Source organism: Aspergillus chevalieri, chromosome 8 (genome assembly GCF_016861735.1).
Source record: "Aspergillus chevalieri M1 DNA, chromosome 8, nearly complete sequence".
Taxonomy (NCBI): domain Eukaryota; kingdom Fungi; phylum Ascomycota; class Eurotiomycetes; order Eurotiales; family Aspergillaceae; genus Aspergillus; species Aspergillus chevalieri.
Window position 1 is genome coordinate 665,745 of NC_057369.1, and position 22,134 is coordinate 687,878.

Consider the following 22,134-nt stretch of genomic DNA (forward strand, 5'->3'; position numbering starts at 1 on the left):
CTGCCTCCGCACCCCTGACTGACTCCGCCCGCAGCGCCAACTTACTCCTCCGTACTTCTTATTTTTGTCGTTACCCCAAGCCATTCCTTTTTATTTTATCTAAATTAATCTCACTCTTTTCGCTCGCTTAGATTTATTTGACCGCTTGGTTGACATTCATTTCATCTTCTTTTTCATCCATTCGTTAGCCTTTCTGATTCCTCGCGCAGGGCCGCGCTTCTTTTTACATGATGGAGGGCATCAACATCCCTGAGCTTGTGGAAAGGTTGGGGAGTGATGAAGACGCTGTCCGTAAAATGGCCGTCTTTAAACTCCAGGGGAACATTGGGGATCCTTCCTTTGCTGATATCTTCATTGCTGAAGGTGGACTGTCCAGATTGCGCTACCTGACGCTACATGCAAGTGGGAATACATTGGCATACAGTTTGACAAGCCTTGCGCGACTATTGGAGGTGGATAAAGGATGGGAGTTTGTGAACCAGGATGTGGTGGAAAGGGTAAGTTTGGGGATTGGTCCCAAGTCCGGACTTGATCTCTAGATACTCTGTTCGGTAACAGATGCTGTACTAATGTGGTCTTGTGACTCGCTTCCAGATTGTCGAACTTATTGTTACTCATCCTCTGGTAAACATATTGCGCGGAGCAATGTCGATTCTTGTATCCGTCGTATCACATCCTTATACCGGTGGCCATTCCCAGTCAGGAACCTTCGGTTTTCGCGCCCTGAAGCCCGCAATCGCCATTTACCCGCAATTCCTGGAGATGCTTGTGAGCAGACTCTCGTCCGCCGATCATGCACTTTGTGCCAATGCGCTCCAATTGATCAATTGCCTCATGCGCGACTCGATAACAAACGATTCGGAACATGAATGGCCCAAATTCATTCAGAGATTACAAGACTTGGGCGCGATCAGAGCTGTCTACGTTCTCATGCAGGGGACTGCGCTGCAGGATCTGGCGCATCCCCTCATTGAGTTCCAATCTCTGACAAAGGTGCTTCTGCGGAAGTGGCGTGACGTTTACCTGGATCTAGAGAAGCCAGAACACAGAAGGGCATTGAAAGGGTTTTACGTGGCGAGTAACCCCGAGAAGAATCAGGATAAGGCACCGGATACTGGTGACGAGACGCCGCGCCCCTCCAAGAAACACCACTCGGAGAAATGGCGGCGACTTGGGTTTGAGTCGGAGAACCCTGTTTCTGAGTTTGATGGGACCGGATTTCTAGGAATGATGGATCTCGCTGATTACGTTCGAAACTATTCGGACGAGTTCCAAAAGATGCTCTTGGAGCAATCAACGAAATCGGCAGAGCAACGATGCCCAATTGCTCGTGCGTCCTTGACAGTAACTTCGATCTTGTACGACCATTTCGAAGTTGACAAGTCGGACATGGAAGATGCCAAGAGCTATCTTATCATGGACTCTCAGTCCAACCTAGACCGAGTATTCAGACCTCTATTGCTGCACTGGACCCGATTGCATGTTGCGGGACTTCATGCATTCTTCCGGCTGTGGAAAGCTACAGGCTCCGAGGTGGAGGATTTTGATAAAATTGCCGAGCTTGTTCGCATTCTCATTGAGTCAGTTGTGGGAGGAGCGCCACGAACAAAGGATGTACAGGACGTAGAGGGAGAGCTGGCCGAATTCGATTATCGGCGGCTTCGTGAACTCCAGATGGAGATTCTGGAACTTACATATGAAGATGTGTGGGGTCAGCATCTCCGTCAGGTGCGTGACGAACTACATCACGAAGCTCTGCAGTTTGTCAAGGAGCAGAGGATCCGATGCCTACTACAGGGCGCTTGGTTCTTCAATGGAAACCCTCCCAAATCGGAAACAGGGTCGTCTTTTTCCAAGTCCACGTACAGATATGCCCAATTGTCCCACAACAGAAGATATCTTCACTTTGGGGATTTCGATACTACAGGTAATCGACGTCCAGACCTGGACGCCTTGCCGGACAAAAGTGAGCATGAATTCTTCTACATGGAGGTTTATTCGGCTAACTTGCGCTTTTAGTTGATCTCTCTACCGTTTCGTCTGTCGTTTCGAACGTCTCGGCAGCACCAGACGATGCTCCTTCAACTGTGAAGACAACACCTCGCCAACCTGTTTCCTCTACCAAGATTACCATTCATGGCTATGTCCCGTCTGGGACAGCCGCGGGTGCTCAGAAGAGCCATAATCGCGCTCGCTCGACCAGTAGGGCAACACAGAAGGAGGTGGTACTGTTGACTCTCCGGCCACAGTCCATCAGCACTGCATCTGAATGGCTCGACGGCTTACTTATGCTCCTGAATCAGCAGCCCATCACGGCAGAAACTAACAAATTGATTGACCTTGTCAGCAATTACGGGCTAAAGATTCGTTTGCTGAATATTCGGTTTGACGATGCTGTCTTTGTCGGGGAAGCTCCCCAGGTCCCCTCTCGGGAGGGTCTTGACGACGATTATTATTACGATGTGTTTGGGGGTGCTTGACCGTGCTGCTAGCCTGTGTTCCCTTGTAAATGCTTGGGCACTTCAATTATTCTTATGTACATGATGTGTCATTTTCCGTATCATTGATATACCCATTGTTTTGTTTCCCTTTTCTTTTCATTTTCTCCCTTGGATTGGCATTCAGCATCTATGTACATATTTGTATTACTTTATGCGCAGTCGAGTGCTGTTCTAATGAGGATAATCTAATTATTGAATCAACAAGTGAATGGTCTTTTTATATTTCCAGAATAAAGGGCTGATAATATTCTACCTACTATTAAACAATATGGAGTTGGGCTTGGCAAACCTGATACATGACAACACTAAGCGTTCGTATGATAGTGAACATAAAAGACGTTGTGTACCAGAAACACGGGGCGACAGCCAGATGCCCCCGATCTCACTATGACATGTATCTTGAGTTTTGCCATATCGGCAGAAGAATTATCAACAAATTCCACGTCAGCCGAACTATCGGATGGTGCCCTTGACATTGCGCGACGAGAGATCCGTTTTAGATCACGATTTCAGTATACCGACCACAAACTATTATAGTAAAGGAGCTCCGAATTTGCTGTGCAGTTGCACACCCATCTTACGCAAGGCAGTTTCTGGAAACACCCAAGGGTACATTTTTGCATGGCACACTGAAACATGAACTTGCATGCAATTTTTTTTGACTGATTTAAAAAAGTAAAAGCATGGTAGGCAAGACAGTTTCGAAGATCCCCAGATAAGGAATGCACTGAGAAGACGGCTTGCGTTGATTCTCTTTGAGAAGATGCAGAAGGAGAAGCAGATTCACAATGGGCTGTAAGTTGCTTCGTGCCAAGCCTTATCACTAGTTTACTTGGGATGCCTTCACCTTTTTGGAGTTCCTTTTGACAAGAAGACAGTGCTGAATTTGCCATCTTTTAATATTCATCACACTTCTCTGGGAACCTAACTGTCTCTTCCAGGTTAGGCACAGGGATGAGGGTCACGACCTTTCGAAGAGTTGGCGCCGGAGTCAAGGAGAGTTAGTTGCTTGAATAAGCACATTAACAGCCTGTGTGAGGCAGGATACTTTCCTAAGTGGGATTTAGGGATGTAAAATGAGGCAGATACGTTGTCTTGAGGTATTTTCTGAATTTCACGAGTGGCAATGTGTATTGCGAGCTCGAATTTATCGAAGTTATCAGGCAACTTTCCACTGTTTCCAATGAGTTCATTGATTGTTGTAAGGCATTCGATGATTTGTTCCATCGGCTCTTTCAAGCCTGGAGTTGAATAGAAAGGGCTGTCTTTTTTCGATTGTCAAAACCGGTTGCCCTCCTTAAAATGTTTCAGGAATTTCCCAAATGAGTGGGTTGTGTAAACACAACGCTTGAAATCATGGACCTCATTTTGCATATGATCACTTAGAAGATTCAGATCTCGTAATGCGGGGGAGCGAATGTTGATCAAATAACTTCTCTTCACGCACTCCTAAGACTTCTCAAACGATTGAGAAAGCTTCCTGAGACGTTCCCAAATGACCCAAAAATGGGCCATGATATTTGGTCCAACAGCACCATTATCTGCTATGAACGCGGTGACCTGGTCCGCCGGGTCGATTCGAGCTCCTGGAGAGATAACTTCCGATGACGGTTTGTGAACAAGTACTCCAGCAAGGGAATCATGTACATTGCTCAGTGGATCGGCCAATGCGTCATTGATGAATGAGGGTGAAAGATCACGAATGCCATCGCAATCATTTGTATAAGGCATTCTGCCATGATGGGACGTTCAGTTGTGCTGGGAATATTCTGAAGAGTCAGTACCTAGATCTTAAGAAGATCTGATTTGAATGGGATATACTGAGGATCCAGGAGTTATCTCAAAATCTTCCACGGGACGCTCCAGCTATGCTGCCAGACCAGAGAGAGACGATAAGTTGGAGATCTGAAGAACTGGTTCAAACGGAGCATACTGAGGAACTAGAATTTGACTTGGGGAGCAAGCCACTACTGTCCTGTGCTGCTGGATTCATTTTTGGCCTCTTGTGGATGTACTGGCGGAGAATTGGCTGTTGCAGGGGGAGCTGGCTCTGCGTCGCTATTTTCACCAGCTGGATGGAATATGGTTGTGGTGGTTGTGGTTTGTGTGTCTTTTTTTTTTTTTTTTGGTTTGTCTTCCGGTTTGGTAATGTGTGCTAATGAAGTCAGTATGAAGCTCAGGTATTGCGCGCTATGATAAAGCGGTTTATCTTATCTACTTATCTTATCACAATCGATGCCTGGGGTTGAGTCTCCGTCCTGTAGGGGACTCGAGAATCGACTCCCGCCGCTCTCTGATTCATTTCCCAATACCGATATGCGCCTCCTCTTGTTGCATCTTCTTTAATACAATGAATGTTACGCTCCCCTGCGGAAGCAACTTGCCATCATGGACACTCGTCCTTCGAAGAGACAGCGAATATTCACAGTCTACTCATCTGATACGGACGACGATATTGAAGCGCAGATAGAAACAAACGATGCGAAGACTGCAAGCCATGCAGCTACCAAAGACTCTCGAAACGATGTAACTCAACTCCCCATTGGCGATTCTGGGCCAATTTCGAAAGCACTTCCCCTCCTGTCCTCGCGGCCGCAGACGACCTCGACTTCCGGCTACTCTAATAGCAGATCACATTCCTCTACCCCTTCACCTGAGAAAAAGAAACCTGGGAAACCCTTGAACGGCAAATCAACTGGGGATCCTTTGCGCAGCTTCTTCCAACCCGCAAGTGAGGAACAACGATGGTCTTCGCAGAAATTCGAACCAACGCGCCCCGCGAAATCCACAACAGAAAAAGCTGGGGATGATGACGATTTGATAGAAGATGACTACGATTCATTCGATGAGTTGTTTACGCAACATTTCATCAACGCGGATATTGGTTCCCAGAGCGGGACAGGAGCGCAGCGAAACAGTCAAGACAAATCATGCCAGAATCCGCCATCGATCAAGACAAATCCGACGGGGAAACGTGCGAGCTCTACGAAGCGCTTCTTGCTTCCCCAATCCCCTAAAAAAAAGGGTCAATCTCGGCCATCAGCTACCATCACCGCAGAGGACGATGGGCGTCCATGGGCCCAGAAGTACGGCCCGTCCAATTTGGATGAGTTAGCTGTCCATAAGCGGAAAGTTACTGATGTGCAGAACTGGTTGAATGATGTATTCATAGGGAGAAATAGATGCGTATGCCTCAGTTCCTTCTTGGTGCATGTTGCTTCTGCTAATTGGTTCTAGAGATTGCTCGTTCTGCGTGGTCCTGCCGGTTGCGGGAAAACAACTACCGTATCTCTGTTGTCTGATACATTGGGCTTCGACGTCCTCGAGTGGAAGAATCCGCCGGCCTCCGAATTCAACACGAAAGGTTACACGTCCATTGGCGCTCAATTCGAGGAATTTCTGGGACGGGGTGATAAATTCAGTGGACTTGAACTAGATGGAGCAGATAAAACTTCAGATGCTGGAGGAAGCCATGATTCTGCATCGTCCCAGCGACGTATTATCCTTATAGAGGAGTTTCCCACGATTCTAAGTCGGAATTCGTCTGGTCTGGCGGCCTTCAGGCTTTCTCTCCAGCGGTATCTTGCTGCAACAGCTCCTTCGGGTTCAAGTAACCCAGCGATTCCGGAAGGAGCACTGAATCCTCCTATAGTACTCATCATTTCAGAAACACTTTTGGGCTCAGCATCTTCTGTTTTGGATAATTTAACTGCCCACAGGTTACTGGGTCCGGACATTTACAACCACCCGAACACTACGTTTATCGATTTTAATAACATTGCTCCTACATATATGCAAAATGCGCTAAGGCTGGTATTAGAGAAGGAGGCTCGTCATTCCAGACGAGTTCAAGTCCCCGGGCCAGCATTCCTCGAGAGAATATCTGAGATAGGGGACATCAGGAGTGCTATCTCTTCCCTCGAATTTGTCTGCCTCAAAGGAGACAAAGCAGGAGCATGGGGAGGAAGCATAAACAAAAAGACGAGGAAATCATCTCGCAATGGCGTAGGACTCACGCAGATGGAAAAGGAGTCATTGAAAATGATGACGCAAAGAGAAGCGAGTCTTGGGATATTCCATGCTGTTGGGAAAATCGTATACAATAAGCGTGATGAGGTTAGCAGTACGACAGGGAGCTTCAGGCCCCCTTCGCCGCCAGACCATCTGCGCCACCATGATCGGCCGAAAGTATCTCAGGTCTGGGTTGATGAGCTTATGGATGAAACCGGGACAGACATTCAAACCTTTATAAGCGCTCTACATGAGAACTATGTGCCATCCTGCGAGTGCCTGTTATCCACGGACTGTCTGGATGAATGCATAGGAGCATTGTCGGATAGCGATATGTTGTGCGCGGACCAAAGAGGCGCTCAAAGACATGGCGCAAGAGTCGGTGGAGTCGGGAATTTCAGTGCTGGTGTTGACATGTTGCGGCAAGACGAGATTAGCTATCAGGTAGCTACGCGAGGCCTTCTTTTCGCTCTCCCTCATCCTGTAAAAAGGAAGCTGGGATCAGGGCGTGGGAACGATGCTTACAAGATGTCGTATCCGAAATCCCTGCGTTTATGGAGCGCATCCGAGGAAATTGAGGGATTGATGGACTTATGGATGAAGCGTCTGTTGAATCCATTCAGCACAGCAGTCTCCCAGCTCGGTGGCATACAGGGCTGGAAGAACCGTTCAACTGTTCGTGACACCAATCAATATAATGACAGTGAGACGCTTAGGACTGTGACAATGATGCCTCGAAACGATGCATTACTTTGGCACCTACCATATATGGCTAAAATATCACAGAACGAACTCGAAACAGAGGAGCTCCATAAGATCACCGACTTTCATATTGGAGCTCACGGCGATCTTAGTCACAACAGCGACAACCATGTCAGCGATCCTTTGCTGGGGCCTAATCGCCTTCTCCAGCGGAGGCTACGCCATACCAAGTTTCAAGGCAATAACAGTGCATTCGGACCACAACTCCCGCAACCCCTGGAAGATCAAGAGGAGAAGCTAGTCTTGAGCGACGACGATATCATGGATGACTGAGTGACTGAGTTCTGGCCGGACTGTAATCCAACCTTGTACATATATTTATCTTGATCATCTAATGGAACAGTTATATGTTGACGGTGGTTGGCACACGGAGTGCGTAATAATGTATAGAAGCCTAAGAATATCCACTTTTATCAATTGTCCCTGAAGTATGAAGATTATATTTGCCTTACCGGGACTTTTCTCAAGCGTCCATGGCGCGATAACGGGTCTCCGATAAGGACAGATAAATACATAACATCAACTCCACAGATATATATCCATACAAACATTGGCAATTGGTCCGAAATTTGGCCCAAATTGAGGGAACAAAAGAAGCAAATACAGAACATGCAGTACGATCAGGCCAAATAATAAACAAACTCCAGTAATAATCGCGTTCCTTACCTAGTAGGTAAATGCACACCCTATTCAATGTTTTATGCTGATTATCGATGCCATTGTCTTCTAGGTTATTGCGGATAGATAGTTCATCCTTGTCAATCGCTGCACCATGTCTGGCCGCAGCAGTGGCACGTTAAAAGCGACGAGCAATGACCTAACACCAAATCACACGACCGACCGGTCTTCCAGCAATGATAACAAGCAGGATGCCCACAGCAGAGACGCCGGTGGCTCTCTGACGGGGATAGGCGCGGCAGCGGCCCATGCGACTCTCCCAATCTGGGTGAATGTGGTCTTGATGGTTTCACTGATTTTCGGCGGTTGTTGTGCCAATGTAAGCCGAGAATCCCAAAGCCTTGAGTGTCAATGTTGCTAACGTCTGAGCTAGATGTTTGCGCTTGAGGCTATTATCAAGTAAGTTAAAAGACACAGGGTACGTGAGAGAGTATAAACTAATGTACATCATAGGGAAGAACCGAGATCTGGTGAGCAGCCTGTCTTTAGAAAGGCTACAGAATGTTTTGTATACTGACTTGGAAAACCAAAGGTCCTTTGATAACATTTGTTCAGTTCATTGTAACTGCTCTGTTTACCCTCCCAAATTTCGTCTCAATACCTGCGGGTCCTCGATCATTGTTCATAGCCAAGCGTGTCATACCACTTCGCTCATGGCTAGCGTACACTGCATTCTTTCTGACCATCAATCTCCTAAACAACTGGGCATTTGCATACAAGATCTCAGTTCCTTTGCACATCATTGTTCGCTCTGGGGGGCCAGTAGCGTCAATGATAATCGGATACCTATTCAATGGCAAAAGGTATTCCCGAGGACAAGTTGTAGCAGTCATCCTGCTTACTTTAGGTGTTGTGGGTGCGGCATTGGCAGATGCAGAAGCAAGAGGTCAATCAATGAACATTGAGACTGATAGCAATAGTCACACCATTGCAAATACGGTCACTGGGTTCTCTATACTCGCATTGGCAATGATTCTCTCTGCGTTTCAAGGAATTTTTGCGGATCGACTTTATGAGCGCCATGGCCGGAATAATTGGAAAGAGGCCCTGTTCTACTCCCATGCGCTCTCATTGCCGCTTTTCCTCACATCTTATCCGCAGCTCTTGTCCCAATGGCGGACTCTGCTGTCATCACCCCCGTTGCTTTCCAAGATCTCTGCCGTGTCAAACCTCACATCGATCAATCTTGGAGGAGTTTCGGCTACCACCCCTCTTGGTGTGCTTTCGATACCAGCATCGGTTTCTGGCGTCATCTCATCTCTGGCATTGGTCGTTCAAAGGCATCAATTCTTCCAGTCTTTCCTTGCTCATGTTCCGATACAGGTGGTATATCTATTCATGAATGCTTTTACGCAGTTTCTGTGCATTCGTGGGGTCCATCTACTTGCTGCAAAGACATCTTCCTTGACTGTTACGATTGTCTTGAATATTCGCAAGCTTGTCTCGCTGCTTCTGTCCATATATTTGTTTGGAAACCAACTTGCACCAGGTGTGCTTGTTGGCGCAGCTCTCGTATTTGCTGGTGGTGGCTTATATGGCTTTGAGGGAACGCGGTTGAGAGAGAAGAGTTTGAAGAAAGATTGAATTTACCTACATGCATGTGAATCTTGTATCGTAACTTATATCATGATATAACCAGGCTTAGGAGTAACTTTCCCTTCCCTTTTTTTGGAATAGCCAACGGTAGAGAAAGAAACTAAGCAATGTTTTTCATAAAAGACATCATCATACTTACATGAACGGGATTCTAGCATATACACAGCCCAAAGTCCAGCATCCCGCCATCTTGTTCCACACTTCCGATGACAGCTGTTTAATCCTATAAAACTCATAAAAGACAAAAGAATAGCAATTGTAGAACCACATATGAGTCCTGGCAGCACGTAGATGGTTTAGAGAACCTCACCCACGATTTTGGCTGCTTCCTTGTAGGTCTCCAGAAGTCTCTCACACTTCTCTCTTTCTGCCTTGATGCCATCATCTTCATGAAGCAAGTCCGCAAACAAATCCTCCTTGTATAGTTCACTGACAAGCCTATTTTGCACAACATCTTTACTGTGATTGACCAATAGATGCATAATGGCTTTGGGAACCTGGTCAGCAATCGTCTCCCTGACGATGTTGAAATACGACGAAATCAATCGGCGGATTAACTCGGTCTCCAAGACCTCACGATCAGTAAGGCTTGGCTCCGAGCTCTCATTGGGCTAGAAAACTTGGGTCAGTCGACCGTCGATAATTATGCAAAAGGGATATGGGGCTTACAAATGGAAGCATATCACTGCCGTACTCAGGTGGAACTGCAAGTTCTTCAGGTGGCATCACGGGAGAGCGCAACTCCGGTCGGCGAATACTTTGGCTAATACTTGGTTCGCTAGGGTAATTTGCTTGCTTGTTTTGGTGTGAAGATGGTGGGGGCAGAGAGGAAGCGCTTTGCACACCGTCTTTGCCAAAGAAATAGTTCAGGAATGAATCGCGCGTCGTGTTTGAAGCTCCAAACCCTGCATGAGGGCTCGAATGCGCCCCGTTGAGGGCCGCCGCGATGCCGTTTTCTCCTGACTTGCCAAAATTGGGAGACATGCTCCTGTTACCTTTGGCTGACTGACTTCTGACAGGGATGTTTTGTGCTTTTTGTTCGGATAACTGATCCTCCTCATCTTCCTGAGGTGCAGCCCCGTTGATGCCACCCAGCTCCTTATTTCGTCGTCTTTCGCGTCTTTTCCTATCCTCTGCTAGAGCCGCTTTTCTCTCCTGTTCCTGCTTATTCTGAATGATGGATGACATTGCAGCGGTAGCGCCAAGGAAGTTGGGATGATTTGTGTTGATGTAAGCTCGTTGAATAGAAATCAACGATTCAACGTATCCCGAACAAGGCCCTAGGCGTTCACGAAGAAGATCAGAAACAACTTCGATAAGTTTGCCTTGAAGGCGCGGAAATCGCAGAAGTTCTTGAGAGCCACATGTGTGGCAGACTTTAATGAGTTCCTCATAGACAAGTTCGACACATCTTTGACTAGGCGCTTCCAGTAATTTAATTTGGGGTTTGACAAGCAGATCAAATGCAAGTTCCGGGACGAAGAGGCTGGGACGCGGCCCAGTTGAGTTGCGGATGGCAGTTCTGATATCCGAAAGCGACAGATTATGTGTGGGATCGACTGTCTCGAGCGAGTTCCCAAAGACAGAATTGAATATATAATATATGCGCGCACCACCGCAGAGCTCTTTCGTCGATATCTCGGATGATGTTCCGTCAATGGAAGAAATGAAAGAAGAAGCAAAACGGGTCATGAGCTGCAGTATCAATGACCCACGATGCTCTTTCCCACTGAACTGCTTATTACCGTAACTGGCAAGCTCCTGTTGGGTCTGGCCCATAAGCGTGTTTAGGCGCGCTTTAATGTCCGGCAATCGATCACGAATATGAGCCATCAGGGTGGTATTCAATGTTTTCGCCAGGAAATGCGTTCCGCATCGATTTGCCATGTTTCGATAAGCCGGGTGGTGCCGAAAGAAGTCAGCTTCGCCTTGTAGCGCATCCGCTAGAGACTTGCCCGCTTGGATGTCATGCTGGGATCGGTTGACCACACCGATAAAGCCGAGTTTAAGTGGATAAACACGACCGGAAAGAATATCCATTGCGTTAGTACCGTGATCCATCAAATCCAATTTCGTCAGAACGCCGATTGTCCTCCGGCCCATTGGATCTACCTGACGAGCAAGCTTCAAGGCTTCGGAGTTCACGAGGTCAACGTTGGCCGGAGAGACCGCGAGAATAATGCTGTTTGGTTTCGCAATGTACTCTAGAATCAATGTTCGGGTTTGTTTCTCAATGTCGGAGGGTTGATCTCCAATCGGCACTTTTGTCAGACCAGGAAGGTCAACCAAGGTCAGGTTGAGGACGTGAGGAGAGAATATCTTCAGATTGATGGGTTGTCTGTTGATGCCTTTGTTGCTTCCTGCAATCCTCGCAGTTTCGGCTTCGATCTCTTGCTTGACCGAAGCGAAGTCATCGAACTTGCGACCTGGAAGATGATGGAACTCAGCCCACTCATTTTGACCGGCTACACTGGCGGCTGTATGCGGTACGTGGACTTCATCACTACCAGGTCTGTCATGGCGTTCACTGGGTATGTTTATAAGTTGTAGGATCAATGGCCGTCTAGTGACTATGCCACTCCCTCTTGGTAGAAAATCCCTACCAACGATATTTTCGATCACAGAGGATTTGCCTGATGACTGAGAACCTACCACGACCTGATACATGGGTTAGAATGATAATCCAATACATTGACGGTCATTCAGCTATGGAAGGAACAAAAACTCACAATCTGTGGTAAATCCAAAGAGTCATTCCCAATTGTATTGAAGACCAGATCTTGCAGCTTGTTGACAGTGACAAGCAAATCCTCTCCTAGTGAAGCCATTTTTGTATAGTAAACGTGTGTTCTGGAGAGGATGCCGAACACGCACTATGATGCGGGAGAGGGGACTATCAGAAAAAGCAATATCAGTAAAACTGGGAGCAGGGGCAAGCGACAGGCGTCCAATCCCTGTAAGACTGCGGTTTGTAGCTACAATGTACCGAGTACACTGGACTGCGGAGCAAACTCGCACTTCTAGTCGGAAACTTTCCAAGGTTATAAGGAGGTGCAATTTCGAGCGTCTTGACGTGGTCTCACGTGATCACCCATATCCACAATTACAGCACTACAAAAAATCACCTTTGCTGATATGAAACATATAATTGTAGGTTCAGCTAACAAACTGGATATAATCTGCAAAGCATGCAGCTTGCTGTTTTACACAAAACCACCTTGGAATTATACCTTCAGCTGTCGTTAAGCTGAACATAGTTGGCTGGGAACAGACCCTTTTTACCGCCAAACTCGCCAAGCCACCAGTCATCGTCGGGGAATTCCTAAAAAACAATAACATTAGCCATAAACCCTCTATTCTCAAGGACAAAAGCGATGCAAATCTTGAGATACAGAAGATGCATGAAGACGACATTGTATGCGACGTGACAGTATGGAAAGCAAGGTGACTTACAATCTTGGTGATTTCAGCATTCTCTGGGAAGCTCAACTCATTATCTTCTGCGGCTTCATAGTCGTACAATGCTGTGGCCGTCGGTCCCTTCACTGCGTCTTGCACTGATGAGGGAGCGGCGGACTGGTCAGCTAAAGCCGCTGGAAGATCTGCTTCGTGCCCATATTCCTGTGACCCTAATGCTGGTTCAACTGGATGGTCGTCCTCCAAAGCTTCAACGTAATTACTCGGAAACAGACCCTTCTCCCCATGGGTGTTCATACCCAACCACCAATCCTTATCAACCATCTCAATATCCGTCACATACTCTCCTTCCTTCAGATCAATTTCATTATCTTCGGCCTTTTCATAGTCATATTGAACAAGGGCTTTAATACCACCACCAGCTTGCAAGCCATGTCCCGCCGTAATCTCAGCCACTGCACGACCCGTGTCGTGGGTACTATCTTCAAGGTCCCTTTCGTCTGGAACGGCTTGCTGAAGGCTTTCTGACGGCAAAGCGGGAGGGGGTGAGTACTGCTCATCATGGGCGTCTGTGACTCCGCGTCCCACGGGCATGGCAACGCGAATTGGCGAAGCCTCACGTACTGGCGGAGATGGGGGACTTGGCGATCGAGGTTGTTGAGGAGGGCTCGGGATGTTTTGGTGGGTTTCAGGCTCGTGTTCGACTTCTTCCGTAGGACCGGTCGGCAAGTTAGGAATAGGCACTGGTCGTGTGCTTTGTGTGTCAGTGGGCTTCGTGTCTAAAGGAATTGGCTTTGAAGCCGACTGCGCAAACTGGTCTCGAATAGCACCGACGCTCTGACGGGGCACTTCAGTCTCAATATCTGCTTTCTCGTTCGCAACCGACTCAGTAGCTTGCCCATAAGAATCACTGGGACCGGTATGTGCAGTTTGAACCGGTGGCCAGACTTTATCGATATTTGCATTTTCGCCCTGCTGTTCCGTTGGCACACCACCGGCACCCTGTGCCTTGGCCTTCCTTTCCGCCCATAGTTGGGAAGGTGTCTTGCCACCCTCATCAGCAAAGGTTCTGCTTGCACTACCCACCTGCGCAGCAGCAGCAGGAGGCGGTTTTGACACAACATCAGTGGGAACAGGTGGCTTTGTTGCCGTGAATGCTGGACTCGGAGCAACCCTGTTGGATACTTTTGGTTTGGGTAGGCTTGTCAGGCGCCCAGAAGAACCAGGTACTGTGGCAAGCGTCGCTGCTGGTTCAGGGCCCCTTTGGGAGGCAGCCGAATCGCTAGTGTTGGCTCCAGCGGGTGCTGTAACATCAGTTGATGGCTGTGCCCTCGCACGGATAGCAGCGATATCCACTTTACCAACAGGCTCGTATGCGCCTTTAACAGGCGCAGGGCGGTCATCCTTGAGCTCTCCCGCTTCACGCGCTTGTCTTCGTATAGCAGCAATGTCCACTTTTCCAATTGGTTGATATCCGCCCTTGACAACATCGCCACTATCCTGAGTGGGTCGCTCAACGCTCTTTTCCGTCGTTGCCTGTCTCCCGGATTTCAGCTCTTGCATGTTTACTTTGGTAGGCGCGTAGGCTGGCTGGACTTTTTCAAGCTGTGTCCTGGTAACGGGTGGTGCATCAGGCCCCCATCCATCATCATCAACATCCTTGTTGGCAACTCCGGGTCTCGAAATACGTGGTGCCGTGCTTGGCCCGGCACCACCAGTGCGAACCGGGGTGAAAACAGGCTTTGTTGCAATTGGGGGTTTGGGTGTGGCAGTTACCACAGGGGGTTCCGTCGCCGAAGAGTATTTGGAGCCTGACGAATCTGCAACTTTCTGTACGATTCCTTCAGGGGTCAGATCGCCATCGGAACGAGCGGTGATTTGAACATGGTAACCCTTTGGAATCCGGTCAGTAACCTTGCTTTTTTAGTAACTGGAATTTTGAGGTCGACAAACATGTAGAAACTTAGAGACCGCCGACAGATGGCTGGTAAAGTATCCTTTTGTTCGTTCAGGCACACCTTCTCCACACCATGCAATGAGGACGTTTTTGGGAAGCCCAGTATTCGGATCCCGGACCTTCACATATGCAAACTGCACTTTTCCCTCTGAGAACTCATCAATAAGTTCGAGTAATTCGCCGTCTTTGAGATATATCTGTCAGCCGTCATATCAACTCTATTGATACAATCGAAAACCAACCTCCACTGCTCTGAACCTTCAAGACACTCTCCTTGTTTCCAGAATCTTGCTGAAAAACATTGACAAGTGGGGATGAAACGGAGAAAACAGCCCATTGAGCATACGTTGGTGAGCTTGAAGGACCGGTGGGAAGGGTGGCATTGACCACAGTTTGATAGCTCTTCGATATCGAAGGGCCATTGGTTGAGAGATTCAGAGTCGCCATAGCGAAATGTTGTGTAACGAAATAATGCTCTGAGGATATGGAGGCAATTAGAATAATGTCATGAAGTGCCAGAGGTCGACAAGTATCTAAGGATAAATATCTGGTAGTCAGCACAATTGTATAATAACACAGGCAGCCAAAAAGAAGCGGGGTTGACTAACCAGAGAGGACAAACTCCCTGGAATTGAGTGCTTGACGTTTTCTATCCAGGGGACAAAAGGCGGTTCTGATAATGAAAGGAGCTGTGATACGATTGATTTGACAGTATAGAGTACTGGTGCAGATGTCAGGTTAGATAGAAGACTACATATGTGGCCTGTACGGAGCACAGTGGTATCATACAATGATACGGACTCTGACTTCATAGTGCCCCCCATTTGCTCTAGCAGTAGCAAATATTATTGGATGTTAGTTCCCCATGTGTACTGTATTACGCCAGCGTACCCGCTTTACCCCTGTCATAGTATTACTATCTGTATCTCTTGGTTCCTGTACTCCGTACTCCGTACATGCGTCCGCATTCAAAACAATAATCTGGAATACTACTCATACTGCTAGTGAACTAGCTCATGGACGGGCAGAATTGTACCTATAACACAGAGCACTATGTAAAGAGCTTCAGTCACTCCTGTCGCACTCGGGTATGCACTTGTCATGACAATAGTTGCCACTAGATTGGATAGGACAGTCCTCCGTGCTCTGTACGAGTACAGGAGTGCTCCATAACTCCGGACCCATAGTAGTACTCCATACTAGGTATTACTCCATGCGAAGTACTACTCCATACAGAGTGCCCATCAACATAATAGTACAGGGTAATGGGCGAATGTTTCTCATTTGGTATTTTGTGTACGGAGTAGACTCCTTTGGCCCTTAAATTGTCCAAACAGATAATTGGTTCTCTCGGATTTCACAGTTGTGCATCAGGGGTTCCACTCTTCTCTAATTCATACACTTAGAAGGAAGGCGCGGCCCAAATTGATTTTAGGCAAACTTTCACTCATCTGATCCTCAACTTTTTTACCTATTATTTTCTCATTTTCCTATTTTCCTATATACAAGTACAGACCACGTCCGATCCGATCTTATGAACTCGAGACTTTCATCTTGCCTCATCGAAACGTTCCCATTAGCTACAGTTAAACATCGGCAAAAGAATCGAGACTACGGACGTCGGATTAGAAGGCATCGATAGATTCGCCTTTGAAGAAAGGGCCGAGTCGGTATCAAATCTGCTCGAACTACCTGTCCGCGTGCTATAGTGCAAACATTCCGGGCTATTGTTTTTCGCTAGGTGCGTGCGGTATGGAGGTTCCAAACCGCGACAGCCGGTTGAAACAATGCGAATGAATTACCGACGAGTTCAATTTGAACCAAATCCATTCTTTCCTACACACAACTTCACACATCCATTTCCACCAAGACGATTTACACCCCAGCTCATAGAAACCGCCAGGCGTTCGTTTCGAAGAGACACCTCTTATGATCGATATCACAGTGACCCGCCAAAGTCGCAGGCAGAAGATACATATATAGATACTGTCGGTGACCAGTCTTCATGTTCATCACTGGCTCATCGAGGTATTCAGAAGAGTTACCCGGTCAACATTTCAAGCTTCTCCGAAATCACTTCCGATCATAGCGAGAGTTCCAGCGGTTTGGGTCTACCATCACTATCTTCATCTACATCGACGGATGACTCAATAAACCGATCCAAAATTGAAGAGCAGCGTCGGGAGAGCTGTGATGAACGGTTTTCGGCGTATCTCCTTTCTTTAGCTGCACAATCGGCCGACAGGCAGTTGAAAAAGCAAACGCTTGCGGCTTTCCCCGATGAACAAGTTCCTCAAAACATAAGCCATTCTTCCATTGATACAAGCTACAACGAAAAGTCCGTTCCATACACCGAGAAGGAGCGGATTGCTACCTTTCATGGTACATCCTCTGATGACTTGTCGCGGAAATTCCAACATATCTGCCGACGACACATGGGCGAAACGAAGTCGACAGGCCTGGCCATGGTGGAGGCTAAAGAAAGGGGTACATCGACCGCAGTTCATCAAATTATAAATACCGTCCGAGAGATTCAGGACAACGTTGATGAAAACTGGCAAAGCGGTGCTATCATGACGTGCCCTACGAGCCCACCTTTGCTTGGAAATGACATTGTTTTCCCCCGAAGTCTATCTCCTGAAAGAACGATAAATGATATCGGAAATGCGACTCGCCAGCGAATAAATCTCGACCAACCATGTCGCGGCCATGGGGGGTTGTGGAGTGCAAACCTAAACGTTGGTAACAACCGCGGTGATGGTCTTTGGATGGGAACATGCCGCAGAGCCAGTGAGAGTGATGGGAATATACACGAATTAATCCTAACAGAGCCGATAATACCCGTCCGGGGTCATCAGGACGAATCTTCCGCTTCCTCTGATGTAACATCTGAGCACGGAGCGCATCCCTTTAGCCCTTCCATAAGACATAGGTATACTGATGACGTGGGCAGGGAGCTCAACGCTCAGGATGAATTCAACGATGCGGTTCACGATGAATTTGTTACGCAGATTTATAATTACCTTTCGTTGGGCTACCCGTGTGTTGCACATTGTTATGATCATGAGCTCAGCAGAATTTCTAACATACCTATAAATGATCTTCGACAAGATGACTTGCACACTGATTCTAAAGGTTATGTTGGCGTGGTTGAAGGCACTCCTGGGAACATATGGTCTACTGGACAGGCATGCCTGCGCTGGTTAGCCTTGCGCGTGTATATACAGGAATGGACCAAAGAACAGCCTTGGGTGGCTGAAGATGACAGTGATATTATTGAGGCGTGGGGTGATTGGGAATGTTGAAGTTGCTGCAGCATAATATGATCCCTTCGATTTTTGCAATGGGCGCTTTTTTTTTTTTTTGCCCCTTCTCTCCTCGGTCGCCATTATTGCTATTTAGGGTTGGTATAGTCACGTGAACAGTTTCCCTTCATCATTCTGTCTCTTATGTCAATAGTATGTAATGGTATATTGCTCAAGGCTGAAAAGAACTATTCTAAGTTGTTATTGGCCTTTACTATCTTCTGCTGCTGGACGATTGAACTTGCTGCTCCTTTGGGCTCGTTCGTGTACAACACCGGGGAAGATCTTTTGCTCTGGCAAGTTGTCGGTCCCAGTTGCTGGCCCTACAGAACCAGTACCACTGGTTAACATGGGTGATTCACTAAGAAAATGGCCTGACGACTGGGAGGTTTGTAGGTCCTGGCTGAGGAAGTTCGCTGTAGTAACTGGACTCTGAACCCCAAATTGAGACGGATATTGAGGGTTATTCGGAGTTGATCCAGTACCGCGCCCTGATGAACAGGCTAGGCCCTCAGCAGCAGTGACTCGTGACGAAGCTATAGATGTCATTGATTGGCCTTTTAAAGGGTGAATGGTTGGGACGTACCGTGAAAGTTCGGCATATTGGGGATCAATGGAGATGAATATGTAGTTTGTGACAGGTTAATGGGAAGATTACGATTTGCCGGGTCTGTTATGCCGCTGGTGGCTGCAGATGCAGAATATCTCGCAATCCTTGTGGGCAATATATCAGCTCAATTTGTTCTAAACAAGCAGATGCCACGAGATCAGGTAGGTAGGATCTTACAGCATCAACTCCGCAAGTAAGGTATCATGTCTGTATGCTTCACGTATATCAGGGACATTGCTTTTGGCGACATTATTTCCCGCAACGCCCGGCAAACAACAATCGTCGCCTAGCCACCTTTCTTTCAAAGAGAGCTCGAACCCACTCTGCTCAACTGAATGTTTAGCAAGCTCACACATGTCCACTGCACTGAACTTGTATATCTGTGCAGCAACTGAGTATTCTTCTATCAATGGTTCTTTGGTAAAAGCAAATTGCAATGGATCGTCGGTAGACAAAGATATATTCAAACCTCGTCTGAAGAAACTGGCACACGGATTTTTGTCATAGGTAAGGAACAGCGCATTGTTACTGAGTGGCGACATAGCAATACCGATCTGATCAAGGTAGAACAGATATTGTAGCAAGGGAACCTTTCGCAGTAATATCCCATGGCTGATGCTATGGCAGCAAAGAAAACCCACTGCAAGATGATCAGGGTCTCCAGCCTCCCCACAATGCGGCCTGAGGACGAAGGTATTGAACCCGCGCCTTTTACGCCAGATATTGAGAGACGCGATATTGGCAAACATGAAATAGATCCAATAGCTATACGGCGGGTTCTGTTTCGTATCCCAGTCCCTTGGCACTGGGTATTTCCGGTAGAAACGACGCTCCGCTTTGCTTTCGTCGTCGACGCTGTCAAATCCAACAACACGTTGGAGGAAAACATGCAGTTTGGGATGGCTGCGAGGGTCTTTCGTTACCTCAAACAATGGCAGAAAGACATTCGTTATGACTTGTTCGAAATTCTCCATCATACCACTCGCTTTGTACACATCGTAAAGACGGGGGACCTGGATAAGCCAGCGGACATTCGGCGAGAATAGCTTGTTATCTACTACCCAGGCAGCAAGCTTGTCCCATTCATGTATTGATCTTCCGTAAATGGAAATACGCCATTCCACCATTTGATACTTGCTAGATTCCAAGTCGGAAATGACTTCTTTGGTTATTTCCGCCAGATAGCGGCCTTTGATGTAGTTGTCCGTCTTCAAAAAAATCTCGCGTAGTCGTGACTCTCCCACAGGATTATACTTGAGATTGAATTTATCAAATCGATGAAAGGAATCAGTGTGCGCCTGAGCAGACTTTAGCAAGTGCATTCCCAAGCCACTTTAATCAGATCCAACTCACATGCATATCAAGCGTATCGATACTTAGGTCATACGCAGTCAGTTTGATACTTTCAAATACCTCTCTCAATGTAAGATGTTTCCCATCTCTGAAAAGAACGACCTCGTCTGGTGATTTCTTCATTTTGCTTTTGATAAATCGGAGAAGATGTTTTTGGTTCATGCAAGCTGAATGGTGAACATGTGTATCAACTTTTCGAACGTTATAAAAGTCGCGATGGGGCACTTTCTTGCTATCGGCTATTTCTTGATATTCATTCAGCAATGCGTAGAGCTGAAATTTCCCTTCAAGATAAGAAAGGCGTTTGAAAGCAAAGCTTTTGGCAGGCCCGTCCGAGGATACGTCGATAACGGCCTCAAGGTCCATGTAAAAGTCACGCAATGAGGGTATCTGCACGATAGCCTCACGCAAATCCGCTGCCTCGGCCGTTTCATAGACTTGATACACACTGTTCTGATCCAACCTGAAGACTTCGTGTGATTCCCCAGGGAGCGGCATAAGTTCTGCCATGTCAAAGTCCTCCCCAATGTCCTGGCCCATCTTCCTTCGTTTCTGACTCCCATGAGAAGTATCCCCGGGGTTCCCTGTATCTTTTTCACCATCCCAAGCCGGCTCTGGGGGTGGCGGGTAAACCCTCCAACCAGTATGGTCTTTCGGGTTATCACCGTCCCCTTGTACCGAAAGCCGAATATAATGCGACCTGCGATCAAGCAAGCCTCGTATTCTGCTGTATATGGCATTCAACTCAGTTGCAACCGCGTCGCTATCAGACCTGAGGTTCATTGTATCTTGAGAGGGTCCCAGCCATGGATTGGGTGTTTGAATGCCACCCGCTGATGAATGATAGAGCTTTTGGTCGGGATTGATATCAGAATGCGATGTATGAAGTTTAGACAGTTGCTCGGCAGCATTGAGGTTTCCTTCAGATTTAGGTGCTGGAGAAGTCTGTTGGCCGGTAGGCGCTAAAGTTTGCAAAGGCCGGACAGATTGCGGTTCGAGGAGACCATTTACGGCACCTGCAGACAATTGGTCTCTGCTGTCCATAATCGGCATCTTCTTGTCCTCTGCTTCGATGTCGCCGCTGTGATGATTAGGGCTCGCTGGAGTTTGCAAGTTTTCGAAGTCACCACCTCGTGACGCCAACTGGTGATGATGATAGAAAAGCTTTGCCTCAGCGTGGCTCATTGATTTCTCATATGCATAGTCATACGTAGGCGTCTTCTGTTGTCTATCTCTTGGCAGGATATCACCAGGTGGGTTCATTGAAGCTGCATTGGACCGTCCATGCTCTTCAGAGTCGATCTCATCTTCGCTGGAAACCGTCATCGATCCATTCGACGCTGTGTCATGGCTCTTTGAAAGGTCCTCGTTCTGGCGAGAAACGTCGCCTTCAGTGTAAGACATACTGGCCTGTGATGGGCTCATCGCATTGGTCTGTCTTTGCTTGTCAACCACTAATCAGTCCACCTGACCCTTGTTTCTATAATAGCCTTGCTATTTTCAATCGGACTGTGTACCTGATCTGTGTGATGATATTCTTGTATCAGTAGTGAAGCCGATTTGCATGTAGTCAAGTTTTCAAACCTTCTTTTCTATTTTCTCTTTTTGCTTTCCTTTTTGGGGAGATCGGTGTACTCCGTACGGAGTGCTTGCTTATGTATGAGAGTACCAACACAGGAGTACACCACCCTTCATGGGCATGAAAACAATTAGATATCTTATAAGCTACAGAATACATAGAGTATTTTGTATCTACATATACACCAAAGTCGTGTACAAGTTAAAAAAAGGTCATATGATCAGCATTCTATTTACTCCGTTATTCTAATTGGACCCATCCTCTACAATGACGTATGCTGCTGCAAAGAGAGCCAAGGATCTACCCCTAGTACACGGCATTATTTTCGATACAGAGGACTGACTCCCGGCCTATGTGTTGTGCAC

At 47.2% G+C, this 22,134-nt stretch overlaps 7 protein-coding genes across 7 annotated transcripts; 4 read left to right on the top strand and 3 right to left on the bottom strand.

Moving 5' to 3' along the window:
* Positions 1 to 227: 227 nt before the first annotated feature.
* ACHE_80219S (ELMO/CED-12 family protein) lies at positions 228 to 2,480 on the top strand (the record flags this gene model as incomplete). The annotated part of the gene is made up of 3 exons (XM_043283566.1): positions 228 to 497; positions 595 to 1,966; positions 2,020 to 2,480. The coding sequence occupies 3 exons, from the start codon at positions 228 to 230 to the stop codon at positions 2,478 to 2,480; spliced, it is 2,103 nt and encodes a 700-aa protein (XP_043140832.1).
* A 2,409-nt stretch (positions 2,481 to 4,889) lies between these two features.
* Positions 4,890 to 7,547, top strand: RAD17 (putative cell cycle checkpoint protein Rad17; the record flags this gene model as incomplete). Its single annotated transcript, XM_043283567.1, has 2 exons — positions 4,890 to 5,687; positions 5,739 to 7,547. The coding sequence occupies 2 exons, from the start codon at positions 4,890 to 4,892 to the stop codon at positions 7,545 to 7,547; spliced, it is 2,607 nt and encodes an 868-aa protein (XP_043140833.1).
* A 499-nt stretch (positions 7,548 to 8,046) lies between these two features.
* On the top strand, positions 8,047 to 9,536 carry YEA4 (putative UPD-GlcNAc transporter (Mnn2-2); the record flags this gene model as incomplete). Its single annotated transcript, XM_043283568.1, has 4 exons — positions 8,047 to 8,271; positions 8,326 to 8,351; positions 8,406 to 8,422; positions 8,485 to 9,536. 4 exons carry the CDS (start codon positions 8,047 to 8,049, stop codon positions 9,534 to 9,536), a joined length of 1,320 nt encoding a protein of 439 aa, XP_043140834.1.
* A 308-nt stretch (positions 9,537 to 9,844) lies between these two features.
* On the bottom strand, positions 9,845 to 12,376 carry DNM1 (dynamin-related GTPase DNM1; the record flags this gene model as incomplete). The annotated part of the gene is made up of 3 exons (XM_043283569.1): positions 9,845 to 10,159; positions 10,218 to 12,206; positions 12,278 to 12,376. 3 exons carry the CDS (start codon positions 12,374 to 12,376, stop codon positions 9,845 to 9,847), a joined length of 2,403 nt encoding a protein of 800 aa, XP_043140835.1.
* A 404-nt stretch (positions 12,377 to 12,780) lies between these two features.
* Positions 12,781 to 15,369, bottom strand: ACHE_80223A (putative actin binding protein; the record flags this gene model as incomplete). The annotated part of the gene is made up of 4 exons (XM_043283570.1): positions 12,781 to 12,870; positions 13,002 to 14,858; positions 14,919 to 15,106; positions 15,165 to 15,369. 4 exons carry the CDS (start codon positions 15,367 to 15,369, stop codon positions 12,781 to 12,783), a joined length of 2,340 nt encoding a protein of 779 aa, XP_043140836.1.
* A 1,340-nt stretch (positions 15,370 to 16,709) lies between these two features.
* ACHE_80224S (uncharacterized protein) lies at positions 16,710 to 18,227 on the top strand (the record flags this gene model as incomplete). Its single annotated transcript, XM_043283571.1, has 1 exon — positions 16,710 to 18,227. One exon carries the CDS (start codon positions 16,710 to 16,712, stop codon positions 18,225 to 18,227), a length of 1,518 nt encoding a protein of 505 aa, XP_043140837.1.
* Positions 18,228 to 18,428: 201 nt separating this feature from the next.
* On the bottom strand, positions 18,429 to 21,615 carry AMD1 (AMP deaminase; the record flags this gene model as incomplete). Its single annotated transcript, XM_043283572.1, has 4 exons — positions 18,429 to 18,763; positions 18,814 to 18,941; positions 19,015 to 20,135; positions 20,191 to 21,615. 4 exons carry the CDS (start codon positions 21,613 to 21,615, stop codon positions 18,429 to 18,431), a joined length of 3,009 nt encoding a protein of 1,002 aa, XP_043140838.1.
* Positions 21,616 to 22,134: the final 519 nt, after the last annotated feature.